The sequence below is a fragment of the Chenopodium album genome, chromosome 21 (genome assembly GCF_948465745.1).
Source record: "Chenopodium album chromosome 21, dcCheAlbu1.1, whole genome shotgun sequence".
Classification (NCBI taxonomy): domain Eukaryota; kingdom Viridiplantae; phylum Streptophyta; class Magnoliopsida; order Caryophyllales; family Amaranthaceae; genus Chenopodium; species Chenopodium album.
Window position 1 is genome coordinate 9243202 of NC_137854.1, and position 20331 is coordinate 9263532.

At 36.6% G+C, this 20331-nt stretch overlaps 3 protein-coding genes across 3 annotated transcripts; 2 read left to right on the forward strand and 1 right to left on the reverse strand.

Moving 5' to 3' along the window:
- The first annotated feature begins 4789 nt into the window (after window positions 1-4789).
- On the forward strand, window positions 4790-5553 carry LOC145601980 (uncharacterized). Its single transcript, XM_081658078.1, has one exon. The coding sequence runs from the start codon at window positions 4875-4877 to the stop codon at window positions 5355-5357; it is 483 nt and encodes a 160-aa protein (XP_081514204.1). The 5' UTR covers window positions 4790-4874; the 3' UTR covers window positions 5358-5553.
- Window positions 5554-6328: 775 nt separating this feature from the next.
- Window positions 6329-12257, reverse strand: LOC145601673 (wall-associated receptor kinase-like 14). Its single transcript, XM_081657728.1, has 3 exons — window positions 11067-12257; window positions 8652-8705; window positions 6329-7879 (listed from the first exon to the last, which is right to left on the reverse strand). Exons 1-3 carry the CDS (start codon window positions 11785-11787, stop codon window positions 6588-6590), a joined length of 2067 nt encoding a protein of 688 aa, XP_081513854.1. The 5' UTR covers window positions 11788-12257; the 3' UTR covers window positions 6329-6587.
- A 5543-nt stretch (window positions 12258-17800) lies between these two features.
- Window positions 17801-19505, forward strand: LOC145601133 (anthocyanidin 3-O-glucosyltransferase 2-like). The gene has a single exon (XM_081657078.1). The coding sequence runs from the start codon at window positions 17859-17861 to the stop codon at window positions 19308-19310; it is 1452 nt and encodes a 483-aa protein (XP_081513204.1). The 5' UTR covers window positions 17801-17858; the 3' UTR covers window positions 19311-19505.
- Window positions 19506-20331: the final 826 nt, after the last annotated feature.

Sequence of the window (20331 nt, forward strand, 5' to 3'; positions counted from 1 at the left end):
GCTGATCATGATGGTGGGTGTTGGCTGAATGAATATGAACTTGACTTCTTTTACGTTGCACCTCCAGATGCCTTCACAATTGGTATCTTTGTTGAGATGCCATCGGGAGTTGAAAGCAGTGTGGGAACACCTTTTGAATATGACTATGTTTGGATTGCTGAAACTACTGTTCAAGACTGCTTACAAACAGGAAGTCTACTATACCTCCAAGCACATATTCGGCATATTGTTGATAATGTGGGCAGCTCCCTAGTGCCAGAGACATATGGTATGGATTTTCAGCACCTCACTCCACAGAGACCTACATTTCTGAGCCTTCCCAAAGACTTTCGCGATTTTGTTATGAGGATAGATCGAGTAGTGATATATTACGTGCCTGTCACCTATCTGTGAGACGGACTTCTACCCTCCCAAGTTCAGAATCCTACATGATAAAAAACTGAAATATCCTTTACCTCAAGATACGTACATACTTGATTGTGATTCTGTGAACAGTCCTTATGTCATGAGAAGCGGGTTCTTTTTTTTTTGTGAATAAAAATGTAACACCGAGTGACTTACAGGATGAAAACAAGATTTGAAATACGGATCTTATTGTTTTGCAGAAGTCACTTGGTGAAGAACAATGTAGTAGGCTAGTCGTAGTAGCTAATAACATTTTGCCAGACCATTGCAAAAAATTCGGATCTTGAAAAACCCATTGACTCATACGTAATATGTTAAAAATGGAAGTTCATTCCTCAAGGATTGATATTACATTCAAGTTGATAAAAAAAAATCCAATATTAGCAATAGTGTCAAGAATTTAAGTGAAATTAAGCTTTTTTTTGGGCGCAAAAGTTGGCAAAGACCCGGTACAAAAACTACACCGATTAACTAATAAAACGAGGTGAAGGGAAGAACCTCAATGGTTGGCAATCTTGTTAGGTTTTCCTAAATATCATTGTTTAAACTTTTATCTATTTACAACAAAAAAAAATTGATCACATAGCCATTTTAAAATGTTGAATATGAATTTTTTTTTAATGTTGGTTACATGCATCCATAAAAGGCTTTATAAAATCACTTTCTTAAGGATTCCACATCCATAATATTTTCCACGCGTACCATGTGTGTAAAGTCTGTAAACACATGAAAAAGAAACAATAGCAAAAATCACCCACTCCCATCTACAGTCTTAACACCAATGCTATTTGACTAATTAGAGAAAGAACCAAAAGCAATATACTTGTAGATTTCAGACAACGACAATTATGTAGCAGTAACAATAACAATAATTCATAAAAGAGTTTGATTACAGTATCAAATGTTTCCTAAAAAATATACTTCAAATATAATAAGACATAATAAGCTGATATGTAACCATTTACCTTCGCATCAATGTATATGAGATTGATCAGAGGACTGTAGGAACTGGAGTTGGCCAGTATTGGATCTCAAGTTTTGGCGTAGGCCAGCAGGATGACTCTAAAAAACTCGGAGGCAATGTACCCAAAGACTTCAAGCACTTTGACCCCATATCGCACAAAAGCACCTCATCCTCACAAGTTACCAAATAAAGCAAACACTTATTACTTGGGTGCATCCCTATCACACGACTTCTTGAACACAATCTTGAATTTGATCTCTCGCCACAATACTCTATGAAAATCTTGCTTAGACGACCACCTACCTCATTATTATTCTCCTTGAGGACTTTGTTGAGATCCAGCTCTACATTTGTCATTGATATTGCCCTACGCTTTCTTTCATTAGCCCTAGGGGAGTATAACAAAGAATTGGAATCAAATTCAGGGGAGGACCGCTTTCTATCCATAGCCTTAGGAGAGTACAACAAAGAATCTGGGACGGACCGATTTCTATCCTTATCCCCATCACTGATGGGGTAAAACGAAGAATTTAACATTAAAATCAATCGGCCTTCACATTCTAAAAGGGCTTTTCCTAGATAAGGTAATGGTACAATTCTTGCATCAAGAGTGCCACTCGAGCTAGGAGTGACGTCGAATGGATTGAACATTCCAAAATATGAAGCATAGCGAAGACAAACCATCCCCTTACAAAGCAAGCCTTGAAAAGGCGTATCATAGGATTCATAGGTACTCGCCCTCGGAGGCAACGGGACTTTGAGATCAACATATCTCCATTGGAAATCCTCAGAACAAAAAACAACCAAGTTGAAAATTTTGAAAGGATCACTCTCTATCATATTGTACCTAATCTTAGGTATAGGATGAAGAACCACAACCCTAAACCTGTAATCGATACGACTTTTGTAGTCATTATAATAAGGATCTTCACACAACAAAGTAGCCCAAGAGAGCTCGGGATCATGGGGCGAAGGAGTCAAGGGAAGAGCAACCCATTGCTTTGTTAGCGGATTGCATATATAATATTGCTTATGATTAGTAAGATCTAAACATAATGCTAAGTCTTTGAATGCCGCGACAACCTTAACCGGACTAGGAAGACAATTGTTGAGATTGAATTTAGGAGAACTAAATACCTTATGATTCAGGGAATTGGTCTCCATCGAGTTATCATCGGCATCATCCTTGGTTTCGAGTCGAATTGTCGAATAAAAGCCTAGAAAGGTCCATGGTAGCTGTTGTTGTAAGGGGGTTTGTTGCTTTTTCTTGTGGTTAAGGAATTGAATCAGAAATTTAGGGTTGGATAGTAGAATTAACCAACGCGTGCATACAAATTTGCTTGTAATTATGGTTTCATAAGAGAAAAGTCTAACAAAAATCTCAATCAATAACTTATCATCAAGATCATTGATTGTGGTTGGCTTTTTTTCCATGACGACCTCTACATCCATAATAGCACCTGCTCGTATATTGTGTTGGAAGACGAATAACGAGAATTTTTGGCTGGTGATAATTTATTGTTTTGCAAGTATTTATAGATACAGATCAAAACTAGGGTTTTCTTCCGTTTTTTTTAAACAAAATTCTACCAAAGGTAAAGGTTCTTCACCTAAAACAACCTTCCAACAAAAAAGTAAGGTAAGGTTAATGGAAAAGATTCTTAATCGTTTAATTTTATTTTGGAAATTATGCCAAAAAAAAAACACACACACACATCTTTTTTTATGGAAATTTTACGGGGATAAAAAAAAAAAAAAAAAAAATCACCTTATGAAATTGAGTTTCATGAAATTTTGTATGGTATAGATTAAGATTTCATGATAAAAAGTTGTACATTACAGTCATGTTCACTTCACCTTTAAATTTTTTTTAGTTAAAATAATTTCAGTTTAATTAAAATAAAAATAAGTTCAATCTAGTAAAAATAAGTTTAGTTAAGTAAATTAGTAAAAATAATTTTAGTTCAGCAAAAATAATTTAGGAAAAATTGCTCCCATTAATCTGAACTTTGCCTCGTCCGCCGAAATTAATCCCAACTTTCGTTTATTATCTATGACTCCCAACTTTAGGGGGTATTAATTTCTATTGCACCCTACAGGTCATTCAACCTGATATAGCAGGTTACCTAGACACGTGTCAACACGTGATAGGTCCAAAAAAAATTTTAAAAAAATAATTAAAACAAAAATAAAAAACCAAACCAAACCCAACCCAGCCCCCACCCCTATCCCGTAAACAATCCATCACAACCCCTACCCCGCCGGAAATTCGCCCCCACCCCTGAAATCCCCTCCCCCGCTGTCGGAAAACGGCGCCCACCACTCCCCCGCCCTGATAACCCACCTTATCTTCCCCATCCCCCGCCGTTTTCACCCCCTTCTCCACTGAATTTCAACCCCTTTAATTTGAATTGGAGCATAAATTGCTAATTGTTGCTGCTTGTGCCCCAAATTGGTGATTCGGGGGTGTGAGTGTGTGTTGGGCAAGTTAGCAGAGGTGGTGCTGGGCAAGTTGGAAGAGGTGGTGTGTGAGTGTGTGTGGTTTGGTGATGGTACTGGGCGAATTGGCAGAGGTGGTGTGTGATTGTGTGCGGTTCGGTGGTGGTGTTGGGCGAGTGTAGTAGGTGGGTTATGGGTGTGAAGGTGATTAATTGAGGTTGATGAAGATCGGAGATGAGAGGTGACAGTGGTGGTTGATGTTCTTATTGGTGGTGTGTTGTTGCTGAGAAGGTGGTGTTCGGCGTCGATGTGGGCCAGGGAGGGGGTGTGTCCGGCGTCGAGGTGGGCCAGGGATGCACTGCGCTTCTTGTGGTGTTGGTAAGGTGGCTAGATTCACTAGTGGTTGTGGCTGAGAGAATGTAAGGGGAGGTGGCAGTGGTGGTCTGGTGGAAGGGGATGGCTGTTGGGTTTTTTTTTTTAATTTTGTTTTTTTTTAAGTTTTATTTTAATTTCTTTATTTATTTTTCATCCAATTACATATTGACACGTGTGCAAAAAAAATTAATTCACATATGTTTACCTGATTAACCGGTTGCAAGTCATTTTGGTGCAACAAAAATTAATACCCCCTAAAGTTGGGAGTGATAGATAATAAACGAAAGTTGGGATTAATTTCGGTGAATGAGGCAAAGTTGAGATTAATGGGAGCAATTTTTCCAATAATTTAAGCTCAACAAAAATAATTTCTATTCAACAAAAATAAGGGGAAGTTAATTGGAACTACGAAGCTACGAGTAGCGAGAGCTTGTTATGTACACCTATGTGTATTTTGTTCTCATTTTGATGATTGTTTATTTATTTAATCATCAAAAAAGAGTAAACACTAACCTTGGGTAAGTTGGGTGTACATAACAAATTCTAGTGAGTAATAGACTAGTAGACATGGGCAAATGATATCCTCAACTTGAGGCAACTCAATACACGCTTTTAAACCACAAAAATTATTAGCCAATTCACTTTCCTTTCCACCAACACAACACCACCAGAAAATAAGGCAGGAAAAACCATGGCATCCACAGCCTCAGTCGTTCATCCTCATCAGCTAGTCCGCAACTCTCTCACCACAACCACCAACTCCTCCACCCCACCACGCGCAACGGCACATATTCCATCAGCTACCCGTAGAGGCTGCCTCATCTTCACCGCAACGACGGTGCTGACAGCAGTCAACTTACCATCAGCCAATGCCAAGGACATTCCATTATTCGGCCTAAGAAAGAAGCTGGAGAAAGCAGAGGAGCAGGCAGAGGAGATAGTCAAGGAAGGTTTCGAAACAGTCGAGAAAGGGATCGACACTGTCGAGTCAGGGATCGAATCAGCTGAGAAGGGAGTTGTAGCTGCTGAAAAAGGGATTGAAAGTGCAGCTGAGAGTGTGAGTTTTAGTGGATTAGCTCAAGCTGGAGTAGTTGCTGGAGCTGAATTTTTAGGGGTACTAATTGCTACCTCTATTGTTAATGGCATTTTGGGTTCTCAGCCTCAAAAAACCTGATTTTTGTCAGTGTTATAAAATTCTGTACTGTAATACTTACTGTATTAGAGTTGTAATGTTACTGTCAACATATCACAGAGGGTATATCATAAACTAATTTCAACTACTTAAATTTCAGCTACTTAATTAAGTAGTTGAATTTATTTTGTATTTGTTTGGATTCCCATTTGATTTATTTTGATCATATTCGCTTGTAGTTGATACTGTGACAGATAGCAAACATCCCCATCAGATTAGCTGATGTAATTATCGAATTTCTTCAAACTGAAATTTCCAAGATTTCTTGCATATTCTTTATGAATGATGAAATAACTTGCTCACTTTACGAGCTTATTTTAGTTTAGCCGGCCTGTTAAAACAGACTAAACCGACCAGATATTTGGTTTCATACATAGTTTTACGACTAAAGGCCGGCTAAAAGATATATCTGACCTGAAGACCAACATAAATTAGACCAAAAGGTTGACAATTTTTATATATGATGATCTGAAAGTAATTTGTAACAGACCTACTAACTGCCTTATTGACAGGCACAGGAGTGCCCTGAGTGCCAAAAATTTATGATTCAACAAGCCCTGCGTTTAGATCTTAGCATGGTAAATTTGGCCTTGTTCGGTAAGATAATAAAGAACTTGAAATTCAGTACAAGACAATACCGCCCTGTGACTTTCAACAATATGCTCAGAAATATTTTGATAAAGATGATTAGAAATAAAAAACAGTGGCGGACTCGGGAATTCAGAATGGGAATTTGTATAATGATTTTTAAAAAAAAAGAAAAAAAAATTAAAATTAAAAAACTCCCCAGTTTAGTAATTTTTACAACCAACTAGTACGGGCTATCAACTAATGCCACAAAAAATTAGTCCCCTGTTCTGCAGTATTGTAAGGGTTAACTTTCACCCTTCAGAAAGAATCAGATACAAAGGGGAGTTAAAATCCATAAAAAGAGATAACTTTAGGGTCAAAAATTGTGGTAGGAATGGTAGGATCATAATATTGTAAGAGGGCACATTCGGACAGATAAATGATTCCTTAACATATACAGCAGACATCCTAAACTATTATGTGTACACTTTGTTTCAGTTGCTTCACAGTTCTACATATGTACCACCACCTTGTGTGGACAATAATAACGAAAACAACATGGGCTATTAATATAAGCAACAAAACTTACTAGTTTATGCACATTGTACGCGACAGAGTCAAGATTACTTATTCTAGTCAGGCTTACTGAATTACATTACCCAATAAGCTGTTTGTTGAAGGTGAGCTTTGTTCACTAAACCAACCATCATGAACCGATACAGGTGAACAATCTTTTCCTTCATCCAATGAAGCCAGATGATCGACACCTTTTTGTGGAACTACAAGTCTCTGGCTTCCTACTACCCTCTTCATTGATAAACCACCGAATGATCTCTCACTCCCATTAAATGGCGAGGAACAAGAAGATGCAACCAATGATGCCATGCACACATTGTCCTCCACAGAGGCCCACCCACTTTGCCTAATTTGTTCTAGTTCATGAGCAACTTCCATCATTGTTGGTCTCATGTCTCTGTGATAGGCTAAACATCTAAAAGCAAGCTCTGCCACCTTGTGAACAGATGCAAGAGTCCAAGCATCCCTGTGCAGCTCAAGATATGGATCAATTATCTCATCAATGCGTCCTTTTCCTATCCTATCAACAGCAAGGGCAGCCAAATTGATCTCAGTATGAGGCCGAGTAAAATCCACCACTTTCATTGCAGTTATAATCTCGACTAAAACTACCCCAAAACTGTACACATCACTTTTGTCAGAAAGATGGTAGTTCTGATGGTATTGAGGATCAACATATCCTGGAGTCCCTTGAGGAGCAGTTGAAATATGTGATAGTTCCATCATCCCCAGTCTAGAAAGACCAAAATCTGCCACCTTTGATTGATACTTGAAATCTAGGAGTATGTTGCTTGATTTTATGTCCCTGTGGTATATCGGAGGATGAATGGCAGAGTGAAGATATGAAATTGCTTGGGCAGTTTCTGAAGCAATGGTAAGGCGTACTGTCCAAGGAAGGGCCTTTCCACTTTCTCTCTCTCTCTGCAGATGCTCAGAAAGAGTTCCATTAGGCATAAATTCATACACAAGTATCTGTTCGCCACCCTCAATGCAACAACCAAGAAGACGGACAAGGTTTGGATGACTGACAGAGGAGAGGAGTTTAATCTCATTCATGACTTGCTCTATGCTATCAGGATCCCGATGTTTGATCTTTTTGATAGCCACATAGTCATTGTCATGAAGTCTTCCAGCATAAACTGTACCATATGCACCAGTTCCTAACCTTTGCTTTTCAGAAAAGCCATTTGTGGCTCTCTCAATCTCCTTGTAAGGGTACAGAGGAACAGGAGTGTTTCCAGCAGCATCCGAAAGAAGACGCCTTGCAGTTGTCCGACTTTTCTGATGAGCAGAATGATGCCGACAAAAGTAGCAAATACCAGCCATGATTGCCATAGAAGCAGCACCAGCAACAATGCCTTTTCAACATTGAAAGATGCAACAAAATCAGAAATTCAGTTGTACAAGACACGTATTTTATATAAAAAAATATATCATAAAAACAATTATATGGTATCCCTTAGTATGCCACTTTAAAAGTGAGCATGCAGAGACATTACATAGACAAATGTAATCACTATTGCTGACCACTGTAGACTAGAGGACCTGTAAAAGGTTTCCCAGATAACAATACCGCAAAGGAAACCAGATCCCCATAGCAATAGTTGGTTTACTAATTCCAATAGATGAACATTGTTCAAGACGTTGAAATCAGCAGTAGCTTTTAAACCATGAACAACCCCTTTGCTACTCCCACTTCTTACTTATGAGGATCAGAATGAATGGAAAAAAGCTCAATATTATAAAAACATTAAATAAAAAATCAAGAGTATTCCAACAGGTAGAGGTGTGTTTATGTAACCACTGCATTGTATGTTATTCCAAAGATATGTTGCCTCACCGTGAATACAGAAGTCCACAAAATGACCAATAGAATGATCTGGCTAATAATTTTCTCTGGTTAAGCTAAAAGACATATCAGTGCCATAGTACTTAAGCCTAAGAGTATGTAATTATGTACTATGCAGATATTGACAAAAAGTACAAATATGTCTGTACAAGAAAGATCAAGATTGTAGCAGATGCCCACAAATTTAACTATTCACTGTCAATGAAGCTGGAAAGATAGAAAGAACGAGAGAAAAACATGATAACATAGATTATGTAAATGCCAATGTGTAGATGGAATACCTCCAATAAGAACAGGAATTTTAATTCCATCTTTGTGAAGGACTGCAGCTGAATCTGTTCAGAGGCCAAAGAAAAGGTCAGATAACAGCCAATTGAACGCGCACATAATATGATGTAACAAACACAGCACAAACTTCGGTAATATTTATCTTATATTTCATGCTAGTAAAGGGATAAAAATATGCCAAGCCAAAGTGCCAAACTATAAAAGATATAAACCCAGCATCAACAATCTCAAGTCCAACTAGTTACTAGTTATGACATAAAATTTCCCCTTCGGACAAGATAGAGTTTGAATTTAAAAATGAATTACATGTAAGAAATGCCATGAGCTCATGAATAAGAAGAATGACAGCATAAAAAAAATAAATAAAAAATCATAAATTAGAATCGCCCGGGTCCAGGGAAGTGTCCCCCAAACACTCCACTCCACCCTGGTGAGGATGAGGTTCAGAAGCATTCACCGAATCCAATAATGACAGCGTGGATGTAAAGGTAGGGAAAAAAAAACATAAATAATAAGTATCTTGTTATTCACTAAATCCCATTCAGCAACCAATTTGTTCATGCTATATTGCTGCTCAAGTCCCCATGAGTTAAATAACAAAATTTATTCTATTCAAACTGGGTTGAGTTTTCTATTCTTTTTTCCTTGCCAATTTCCATTAGACCAGCCCCCAGCACTATCCTATGTTCACATGGAAAAATTCTCTGCCTCCACTATCTCAATAAATATTTTTACTAGAACAAGAAAGAGCCAGTCTTAAGACAAGCTGCTGCTAAGTGCTTACAGCTAACACAACCGAAAACAATTGGGGCAGTTGCAACAATTTTTCTAGAATTACAAGCATGGACTATCTCATTTAGTTACACATATTGAAGGAACAAGATTGCATGTGTAGTTTTACCTGCCATGTCCCATTTGAATGTCTAACGCATTTTATATCTCATGTACTTTTTTTTCCATCACAGCTCAATAGCTCATTATCACATAAATGCTTTTTAATGAAATGGAAGTCAAGGAAGGAAGACACGTGCATTACCGATGCTTTATCTATACATCAACAGTTTCCGGCATTCTATGTAAATTGCATACAAATGATTAATTCTTGCCTTTATATGATCTTGTACTGGTCATAAGTGATACAGTTCAACTCTTCTCACTACGTAATCTACATTACCTCTCAGTAACTAGATTATCAGCTCAAGTGATACTAACCAGAGTCCACAGCCAAACCCAAATAAATTTCTAATCCAATGATATTTTTTTTGACATTTCCTCACTTAAGAGTCCTGAAAATAGCTCCTAAAAATTTGAAGGTAGCATATATGAAAATTCTTGGGTCTCTACTCCAAACAAGTATGCCATGGACCAAAAAAAATACTACCTCCGTTCCACATTATTTGCAACGATTTGACATAAAGTAGAGAGGAAATATGTCTAATCGTTGCAAATAATATGAAACGGAGGTAGTATTTGATTGCACCACGGCTTTTTGGCCACTACAAGACAACACACTTAAACTTAAACACATTAGCACAAAGACTTCATGAGCTAGTAAGCCTAGTATACATTGTTTAATGTTCAAAACCCATCCTCTTCATCCTAAACAAACCAAACTGGCACTTAATTCATTTTCTATTATCCTATCTCATTTTTTTTCCCTTGGATATGGCTGGAATACATTACATCTGACGAAAAGTCAATAGAGGTTTCAGAGTAGCCCACGGAACATAACTATAATAATAAGTAATAACGATATCAAAATGTTTTCATATCTTAGGTTATAGTCAATGATAAAAGTACATGAATGAATCCCCACATTTTTGAACACTCATGGCTCTCTTTGACTATTCAAAATAAATCATTTGCTAATGTCAATCCCCAACAATATATTACAACGTATTAATCAATTTATTAAACAACTATACACCAAACCCGGTCCATGTGCTTTTAGTAACCTATCAACTTCGTAGAAATCTCCATCAAAGAAACTTTTCAATGGTTTCATTTTACAACAATATCTTATGCATCTACTAGTACTAATTATCATATCCTATTAGGCTGTCGACGCAAAATCTTCATTTTATTAATCTAATCTTAGTCAATTTTGTCCAATCCCTCCTATGACTATAGCAATTTAGCTGCTCATTACCACTCAAAAAACACCCAACCTCATCAACTCGCAACACACAAAACAAAATCAATGGATAACCTATATACCTCCTCCGTTTCTTAATACTCGCAAAACTTCTACTTCGAATACCTTTCATGCTCTTGCCAATACATAATCTCAATCATTAATATCAAAACAGATCATATGAAAAACAATATAAATAATAAAAATCACAATATTTACCAATAACCATGAAATGCTAATATAATATAAAGTTTATAAAAAACAACCCACTAACCATTGCGGCAACCATTGCCGTTGACAAACCCATCACCGGAAAACCCAGGATTACACTGGCACCGGTAACCGGAAGCTCCAACAGTGCTACAATTAGCGTTCTGATCACACCGGCACGTGCCGGTAAGCCACCAACTGACCTGAACAGCTTGAAACTCCAGAAAAGCATCGGAATTACCATCTCCGGCGACAGTATTTTCGATAACAATCGACGAAAACAACGATTGACAACCAGTATTACTAACATCCTCGTACCTTAAAATCCCACCACCTCCAATCGGATGTTCAGCAGCATAACAACTCATATTCTCTCTCCTGTTTTCACACTGATTAAACCTACCTTCAATCAAACTCGCCGGAATTACACACCCATTTAACGGCGTACTACAGTTTTGTAGAAGCAACCCATTTTCAGCAGTTAAAGCGTAGTTTCTTCCAAATAATTTCTGGGTTTCATTCATTGGACGACGGCAATTTGGGGAGAGATTAAGTAGAATTGAATTCCATGTTAAATTTCTGATATCAAAACCCTTGAACTCCATTTTTCCGTCGGATTTACAATCCAATTGAAACTCGCAATCATGGGAAAATCCAAATGGGTAATTTACTGTTTTACCATGGCATGATCTGCTGCAATTTGACGAACTTTCGATCGATTTTGCTAATGGAAAACAAAAACCCAGAAAAATTAACAGTCTATAAAGCAACAATATCATCTTCATCTTCGTCTTCAACTCTGTATTGTTGAAATTCTGGGTTTATCAGAGAAATTGGGAGTAGTAAATATTCGATTCTTTCGAGTGACGGAGAAGTAAAAGCGCATGTAAGAAGCCGTTGAGAAGATCAACTATAACATTAAATTCAGCTCTGTAGAAATTTCTGTGAGTGTATTTAATGGAAAAGAGGAGAGAGAAAGAGGGAATTCAAAGCAATTGAATCAATGGCTGCAACTACCAATTTTTTGCAGAATAAGAATCAACGAAGAAGTAGGAGTAATAATGATAAAAAAAATTTAAAAGTATTGATTCATATTGTAACTGGGATTTTTCTGTAATTTGTGGATGATTTCTGGAGAAAAATGGCAAAAGCAGAAAAATGGAAAAGATGATAGGAGGAAAAGAAAGAAAGAGAGAAAAAGAGGAGAGAGAGGAAAAGTAAGACCGTCTGTTTGACGCAGAGTGGGGACGCGGGATTAGGGGTGATTGGGTACGTAATAAAGGAGTAGAGAAATGTGATTTTGGTTGGCTTATTGTGTTCATTTACAATATTGTCCCTATCATGATTAAAGGCAATTACAAGTACAAGCTTTTTTACATAGCTAGCTACGTTGCGTGGCCAACTATTATTGGTCAGTTATTATAGGCTTTGTTAGTGTTATAGGGGTTATAGGTCATTGTTATAGGAGTTGTTCGATCAGTATGCAGGAGTTACTCGGTTAGTATTATAAGGGTTATTTTGTTCTTTTACAAGCGGCCACATGGTGTGACCAAATGTACACAAAAAACGTTGTACTATGTTTTAGCTTTGGAACTTTGTTAGCTTCTTTGTAAATATGTTTGGAACAAAATCATAAATTTATTGATGGATATTCGTATTGTGTCAAGGGTCTGTTCACATTTACTGAACTGAACTTATTGGAGTTGAACTGAACTGAGCTGAAATGAATATTTTATGAGAGAAGGAAATTAGGAGCTGAACTGAACTGAACTGATTGGAGATGAACTGAACTGATTGGAGCTGAAGTGAACTGAGATTAAGTAAATGTGAACAGGCCCCAAGTTTTGAGTGAAAATGTTTCTATGTTATCCTTAAAAAATGATTGTATGTTGCAGATGGACTTGCAAGTTTTCTGGTCTAAGCTAACAAGGTGGCAAATTAAGGGTCTGTTTTGATTGACTGAAATGATTGGAGCTGAACTGAACCGAATATTTTATGAGAGAAGAAATTAAGATAAGAACTGAACAGAACTAAACTGAACTGAAAATAATATGAAGAGAACGGGCCCTATGTTTTTATTTCTTTAATTTTTAGTAACTGCACCACTTCTCTTGAACACATTGGACACATATGTCAATGCAATATTTGAACAATAATATATAAAAGTAACAATAAAGATGTATTATAACAGTTAAAAATTAATACTCCCTCCGTCCCTAAATTACATTCCTCCTTTTTATTTTTGGTATTCCAAAATTACATTCCTCCTTTCTATTTTTGGTATGTTTTTTTAGTAAATCAACTCTCTTTTTCTGTTTTATATTTAATGCTTTCTCACTCATCCTTACCTAATCTCACTCATAATACTTGTGCCAAATTGCAATGAATATGATTGGTTAAAAATTTTCAATTAGGAGCATGTGATTGGTCCCTTTTTTTTGCAAAGGATTGATGACATGTCATGAGTAATAACTACTCTATCTTTGTACTTTCCATTACACTATCTAATTATTGTTATTTGTCTTATTCTTCCCTCCTTAATTCCCGTGTAACTTTCCAAAGAGGAATGTAATTTAGGGACGGAGGGAGTACAATTAATTTATTTAATGAGACGATTTTAACAAATACTCACAAAGACTATATATATTTTTTTTCTTATGTATAAATTACAAACATTAGTCAAACTATGCTAAGTGAATAATACTAAAAGAAAATTTTTTAAAAAAAAACGCTAAGGGAGCACTTATTTAAAAAATGGAGGGAGTAGAAACTAAGACATATGACACTTAGCCATAAATAAATTGACCCAGTTTTAGATAGGAATGTCAATGGGGCGGGGCAGGGCGGATGTTGACCTTCCCATGCCATTCCCATCCCCACCTAAAATTTTCATCCTCATCCCCATCTCCATCCCCGCGGCGGGTCTAATATCTCATCCCCATTCCCGCCACAGCGGATACAACTCCAAAACCATCCCCGCCCTACCCCCCACTTGGATATTCATCCCCACCAAATACCCGCATAATCCCCACCCAAGACCCACCTAATCGCCGCCTCTCAAATACACAATCCTACATAATTAATACGGATTATAATATTTAAAAAAAAGCATTTTTAGTATTACACACATTTTTGTTTATAATATAAGTGTAGTACAAAATATTATAATTAACATTTTATTTCACGTAATTATTTTATAAAATAGTATAAAAGTATATAAATGAGGGTATGAGGTGGGGATGGGATGGGTACGAAGTGGGGCGGGGATGGAATGGGTACAACTTAAAATCCATCCCCGCCCCATCACCCGTGGCGGGTATGGTTTTTATCCCCATCCCCCCCCACCACCCGCCAAACCGAGACCCATCCCCGCCCCTATGGGTTGGGGATGGGGCGGGTCTCCTACTTGACCCGTCTCACTAATATCCATAGTTTTAGACATAACTCTGAGACACGGCCCGAACTCCCACGGGGGGCAGCAGCTTTTTACTCCCCAGTCTCTCTTAAATAAAGCTCGCCAAATTCATATATATATTCTTATTGATACTGGATGATACTGGATTAAGGGTCTGTTCATATTTACTGAATTGAACTAAATTTTAACTGAACTGAACTGATCTGATTGGAGCTAAACTGAACTGAATAGAGCTAAATGAATATTATATGAGAGAAGGAAATTAGGAGATAAACTGAACTGAACCGAAGTGATTGGAGCTGAACTGAAATTAAGCTGAAGTAATATGCCCTAATTCTTAGTTTTGAGAAAAAGAAAAAAAATTCAATTGTTTTCGTGTACATTTTTTTTCTTTTAAAATTTTTTTAAAAAATTACAAATAAATAATGAATATATATGCATTTTTAATCAACAAGAATATACTATTTTATTATACTATCTTTATTTCTTTTTATTTGCGATAAATAGGTACTTTATGTGAGACAAAAAAAAATTCATTTATTGCAAATTAAAAGAAGCTGAGGTAGATAGTACAAAGTATTGACCACTATTCATCAAAGTTGTAAGTCAATATAAATAACAACAATTCAAGCAACGCATAAGCATAGCTTAGTCTAGTGGTTAAGTTAGCATATGAGATCAAACTCCATTAGACACATTTTGAGGGTGTGGGGATTCCCTTACCCTTCCCTTCACTTCAAAAGTGTCTAGCCAACTAACCCGGACAGGAGAACTTGTGAGAGGTTAGGCCCCTTCTTATCAACAAAAAATAAAAAACAAAATTCAAGAAACGCATAAGCATAAGGTGGAACAAGTGAACAACTAACCGATAATGGAGGTTCCATGTTGTTATATAAATAATGAAAGACTAGTACAGTCGGCAAGTGACTATTATAATAACTTTACTCCATAGTAATTTCCTCTGATTATGACATTGATGTAATCTAAGCTAGCTTGGATTAGTATATAAAGCACTACTGCAAGTACTGCAGTTGTTTAATTAGTTACCTGTCTTTTATTCATTTATGTCCACAATCCTCATGTCCTATGATGACTTTTCTACGAGGAGCAAGACATAGGGGGAGGGACTTAAATTTGGAGTGATTTATTAGCTTTAAAACATTTTTTTGGGTGGACAAGAGGTAAAGTTGTGTTATTCGAGTTTTAAATAAGCCTATATAAGATTGTTTAATTCTCAAAACAAAAATTAGGTACTTTTTTTAAAAAATTGATACTCCATACTACTTTATGTTACATCATTACATGAGGAATGAGGTGATGGAGGGAAACCATCCCTCCACCCCCCCTCCCTCCCATGTGATGGGAGTTCGATTCCTCGTCACAATCCCCATTCTTGTGATACGGTGGGCGACCATCCTTGTAGTTTACCATTTTTTTAAAAAAAAAAAAAATGTTACATCATTATGATATTCAAATGCTAACTACTTTCTCTACTTATACTTGTTATCTTCGAGCCATCTTTTACTTAGTGTTTGATCGAGTGAATTTGGTAAGAGAAAACACTGAAAGAACATAGGGCCTGTTCTCATTGACTGAACTGAGCTGAACTGAACTGAATTGAACTCAGCTGAACTGAACTGAACTGAACTGAACTAAACTAAACTAAACTAAACTGAAATGAATGAATATTTTATAAGAGAAGGAAATTAGGAGCTGAACTAAACTGAACTGAGCTGAATTGAGCTGAACTGAGTTGAACTGAACTCAGTTGAACTGAACTGAATTTCAACGTAAGAGAACAGACCCATAATATGTATGTAGTAGAAGTCAAGTTGTCTAGTTGTGATAATCTTGTAAAAATAACTTAGGGAACTTTAAAAAGATAGTAAGGAGTATTTAATTTGGTCTTTAATTACTTCATTAAATCATTAGTATCCCAACTCGCCCTAGTAGATTGACAAATCATATCAACCAATGACTACCAAAATATCTAGAGATACTATGTGTAATACCCATTCAGTCCAATAGGGCATGGCCCATATATTCCAAGCAACAAGGCCCATTACAAGCAATTTAGTCCAATAGGGACAAGGCCCATATATTCCTAGCAATCAGGCCCCATTACAAACAATTAGCATTATCCACGTTGAAATCTTTTCCCCACAAAGGTCTATATTTCCACAACTCTATAAGCTAGAGTGCTAGACCCGGTTGCTTTCTAATATACATAGTCCAAAAACTTAATCTTAGGTTAGTTACAGGAGCAATTTAAATAATATTTTACAACCACCAAAAAAAAATAAAAAAAATATATATAACAAAAAAAAAATCAACATTTAAATTTATCAAGAAAATACGAGTATATATATGTTTAATAATCAAGTGAATATAACACTTTATGGAAAAAACAAAGATAAGATATGCTGTATTCTAAACAGACCTTAGCTTATTTTTAACATTCTATTGTGATGCTTGTCCCTAATATCACTTAGATTAAGATTTACGTAGTGCAAATCACTCTTCTTGTTTTTAAATTGTAACAATAATTTTAAGTGGATGAAATGAACTTGAAATCCCTTACACAAAATATGTCTTTAAACATTGTTATATTGATCCGATAATCAAAATACACAGACCATTTATAGTGCGCATGCATGCAAGCTAGATAAACCAACACGTAAACTAATCAACGTAATAAAGTGTTACACTATTATAGGTTCAAAGTTGATAAAGAAATTGAGAATTGAAGTTTTAGTATTTTACAATAAGATTTCCTTAAAAAAATTTCTAGGCAAATTCGAAGAGCTTCTTTCTTAGAAGGTGACAAACTGACAACCAAATTGTTTATATTTTAGGCCAAAAGATAAGCAACTACTTGGCCATCACCCCAACAGCAGCAATCCATTTCTTTTTCCCAAAGATCAGCCTTCATTCCCCACCTCATCCATGACCTCATCTCTATAACTGTAATTAATTTGCTTGATTGGAAAACACTTCGTTTGTTTTATTAATTTTGTAATCGTACCATTATTAAATCTGCTGATACACAACTTTATCGATTAAAATTTTTAATTATACGATAGTAAAAGTTCTAAGAATTTTGATGTGATACGTGCACACATTGAGACAATCCAAACAATATAATTATTGGTATTACTGAATACGAGTGTATACTTTTTGAAACATATACATGTACTATTGTCTCTGCTTTATATTGTTTATTCTATTATTTTTTTTTCTAGAGAAAATTAATTTACAAATTAGTTTAACATATGAGTACTAGCTACTTTAGATATGACTTTAATATAATTATATCCATGTACTTCGTATTATATACTAGTATATATACTCTCCAGATGTTGCATTTCTCTAACACAATCTTATTCACACCTTCTCATCAATCCTGCATCTCAAAAATAAACAAACTAAACCAAACAAAAAATGGAGCTAGTGTTTGTGCCAACCCCAGGAATGGGCCACCTTCTCTCCGCCGTAGAGCTAGCCAAGCGCATCCTCGACCGCGACCACCGCATTTCGATCCTCATCCTCATCATCAACAGCTCCACCACATCCAACATGCTCAACTCCTTCGTCGAATCCCAATCACGTGACAATCATTACCCTACTCGCCTCACGTTCACTTCGTTACCACCCCTCTCCAACCCTCCCGACCCCACCTCCTCCAACTTCTTCCAAACCCTCATCAACCTCCACAAACCACTCGTTAAAGCCGCTGTCGAGGACCGAGTCAAGGCCGGAGTCGGCCTTGCCGGGTTTATCCTCGACATGTTTTGCACTACCATGATTGAAGTTGCTGACCACTTCATGGTCCCCTCGTATATTTTCTTCACTTCTGGAGTTAATTTGTTAAATCTTGCATTTCACTTTCAAATGTTGGAAGATGATCAAGGGGTTGACACTGCAACTAAATTCAACGACCCGAGTATCGAGCTCGATACACCCGGGTTCGTCAACCGACTCCCAGGGAAGGTTGTCCCTGCGGTGTTCCTCGACAAGGAAAGTGGGTCTTCCATGATTCTTAATCATACAAGGGCGTTTAAAAAATCCAAGGGTATAATCGTAAATACCTACATTGAGCTTGAAGCACATGGTGTACAATCTTTGTTTGATCAAGTGGGTAAAAATGGTATACCGGCAATTTATCCTGTGGGCCCCATCTTGGAGCTCGATAGTAAGGGCCGAGGTGGGAACCGAGGTGAAGATGAAGAGTCAATTATAAAATGGTTAGATGATCAACCTTCATCTTCGGTAGTGTTTCTCTGCTTCGGGAGCATGGGAAGCTTCGATGAGAATCAAGTGATGGAGATAGCTAACGGCCTAGAGAAGTCCGGACATCGGTTCTTGTGGTCCTTACGAAAACCACCACCCGAGGGTAAAGTTGGAATGCCAAGTGAGCACGAAACATTTGAGAATGTATTACCCAAAGGCTTTCTAGACCGTGTGGCCGAAAGAGGGAAAATTATAGGGTGGGCACCACAAGTCTCGATCCTTAGCCATAAGGCCGTAGGAGGGTTTGTGTCACATTGTGGTTGGAACTCGACATTGGAGAGTTTTTGGTTTGGGGTGCCTATGGCTACGTGGCCATTGTACGCGGAGCAACAATTGAACGCGTTCGAGCTAGTGGAGGAGCTTGGACTAGCGGTGGAGATTAGGATGGACTATCGACGTGATTGGAAGACTAGGAAAGGAAATTTTACGGTGACCGCGGAGGAGATTGAGAATGGGGTGAAAAAGTTGATGAATTTGGATGAGAAAACGAAGAACAAAGTGAGGGAAATGAGTGACAAAGGTAGAAAAGCATTAGAAGATGGTGGTTCATCTCATAAATGGTTGGGTCAATTTATTGAAGATGTTTTGAGTAACGTTTCTTAAATTTGGTTTTATATGGACTGTACGATGAAAGTGTTGCAAACTTTTTTTTAAAAGTGTTGTAAACTGATTGCATTTAATTTGTTAATGTAATCTTTGACTTACTAGTTACTACTCACTGTAGCGCTAGGTCTATTTGTGTTATCTATCATGTCATTTACATGTACTTGATTTTTGACTTGGTTCATGCGAGTTAATTTAATAAATATTAAATTGAGCAATGAAAAATTATACAAATTTCGTATTATAACCATGTGTAGCAAGCTAGTCATCATGTATCGTGGCATTTTTGAATATAATATGGAGTAATATTATCATTCTTATTAAAAGGTGCCAATTACTAAAGATGGTGTAATGGTTTATTAAATTATTAGGCCAAAAAGTTAGCTTTCATATCCCCCAACAGCAACAATACCTTTCTTTTACCCCAAGATCTTATTACCCTGCTTCCATATCCCACCTCATCCATGACCTCATCTCTATAAGTACTTCAAATTTAATTAGAAATCACTTGTTCGTGTTATTGAAATTTGATGATTATATTTTAACAAATAAACAAATTAAAGGTTACATCCTCCAATTTTTTTTTTTAAGTGCAGCGATTTTTATAACCGACTTTTGTTTAATGCAATAATTCTAAAAATGGAATCCTATGAATTTCTTTATGCCTATGATCCTCAAAATTATTTTATTCCTTTTCTTTCGCATCACTTTCATTTATAAAAAGTACTCCGTATTAATTATTATTTATCCACTATAAATCTCCATTTTATAATTTTTTATTTTCCAACAAGCTCTACTTAAAAAAAAAAAGAAACTTTGTATGAATGATAATCGTAGTATGATTATACTTGTAGTAGACTAGTAGTTATAAATGATCATCATTATTATTACTAATTACGGTTTGTAATTTGTACATCGATGACTAGTCATCGTTATCATTTACAACTAGCTCACGATGTATGAAGGAGTGAGGAGATCAAGATTATAATTTTGTTGTTTGGACGGATCCCATCCACGTAGT

Excerpts from the sequence above, each read along its gene's own strand:
- LOC145601980 (XM_081658078.1), top strand. The coding sequence starts at position 4,875 with ATGGCATCCACAGCCTCAGTCGTTCATCCTCATCAGCTAGTCCGCAAC.
- LOC145601673 (XM_081657728.1), bottom strand. The coding sequence starts at position 11,787 with ATGAAGATGATATTGTTGCTTTATAGACTGTTAATTTTTCTGGGTTTT. Across the intron at positions 8,706-11,066 it reads CGGCAATGGTTGCCGCAATG|ATTCAGCTGCAGTCCTTCAC; the intron begins GTTAGTGGGTTG and ends GCCTCTGAACAG. Across the intron at positions 7,880-8,651 it reads AATTCCTGTTCTTATTGGAG|GCATTGTTGCTGGTGCTGCT; the intron begins GTATTCCATCTA and ends AATGTTGAAAAG.
- LOC145601133 (XM_081657078.1), top strand. The coding sequence starts at position 17,859 with ATGGAGCTAGTGTTTGTGCCAACCCCAGGAATGGGCCACCTTCTCTCC.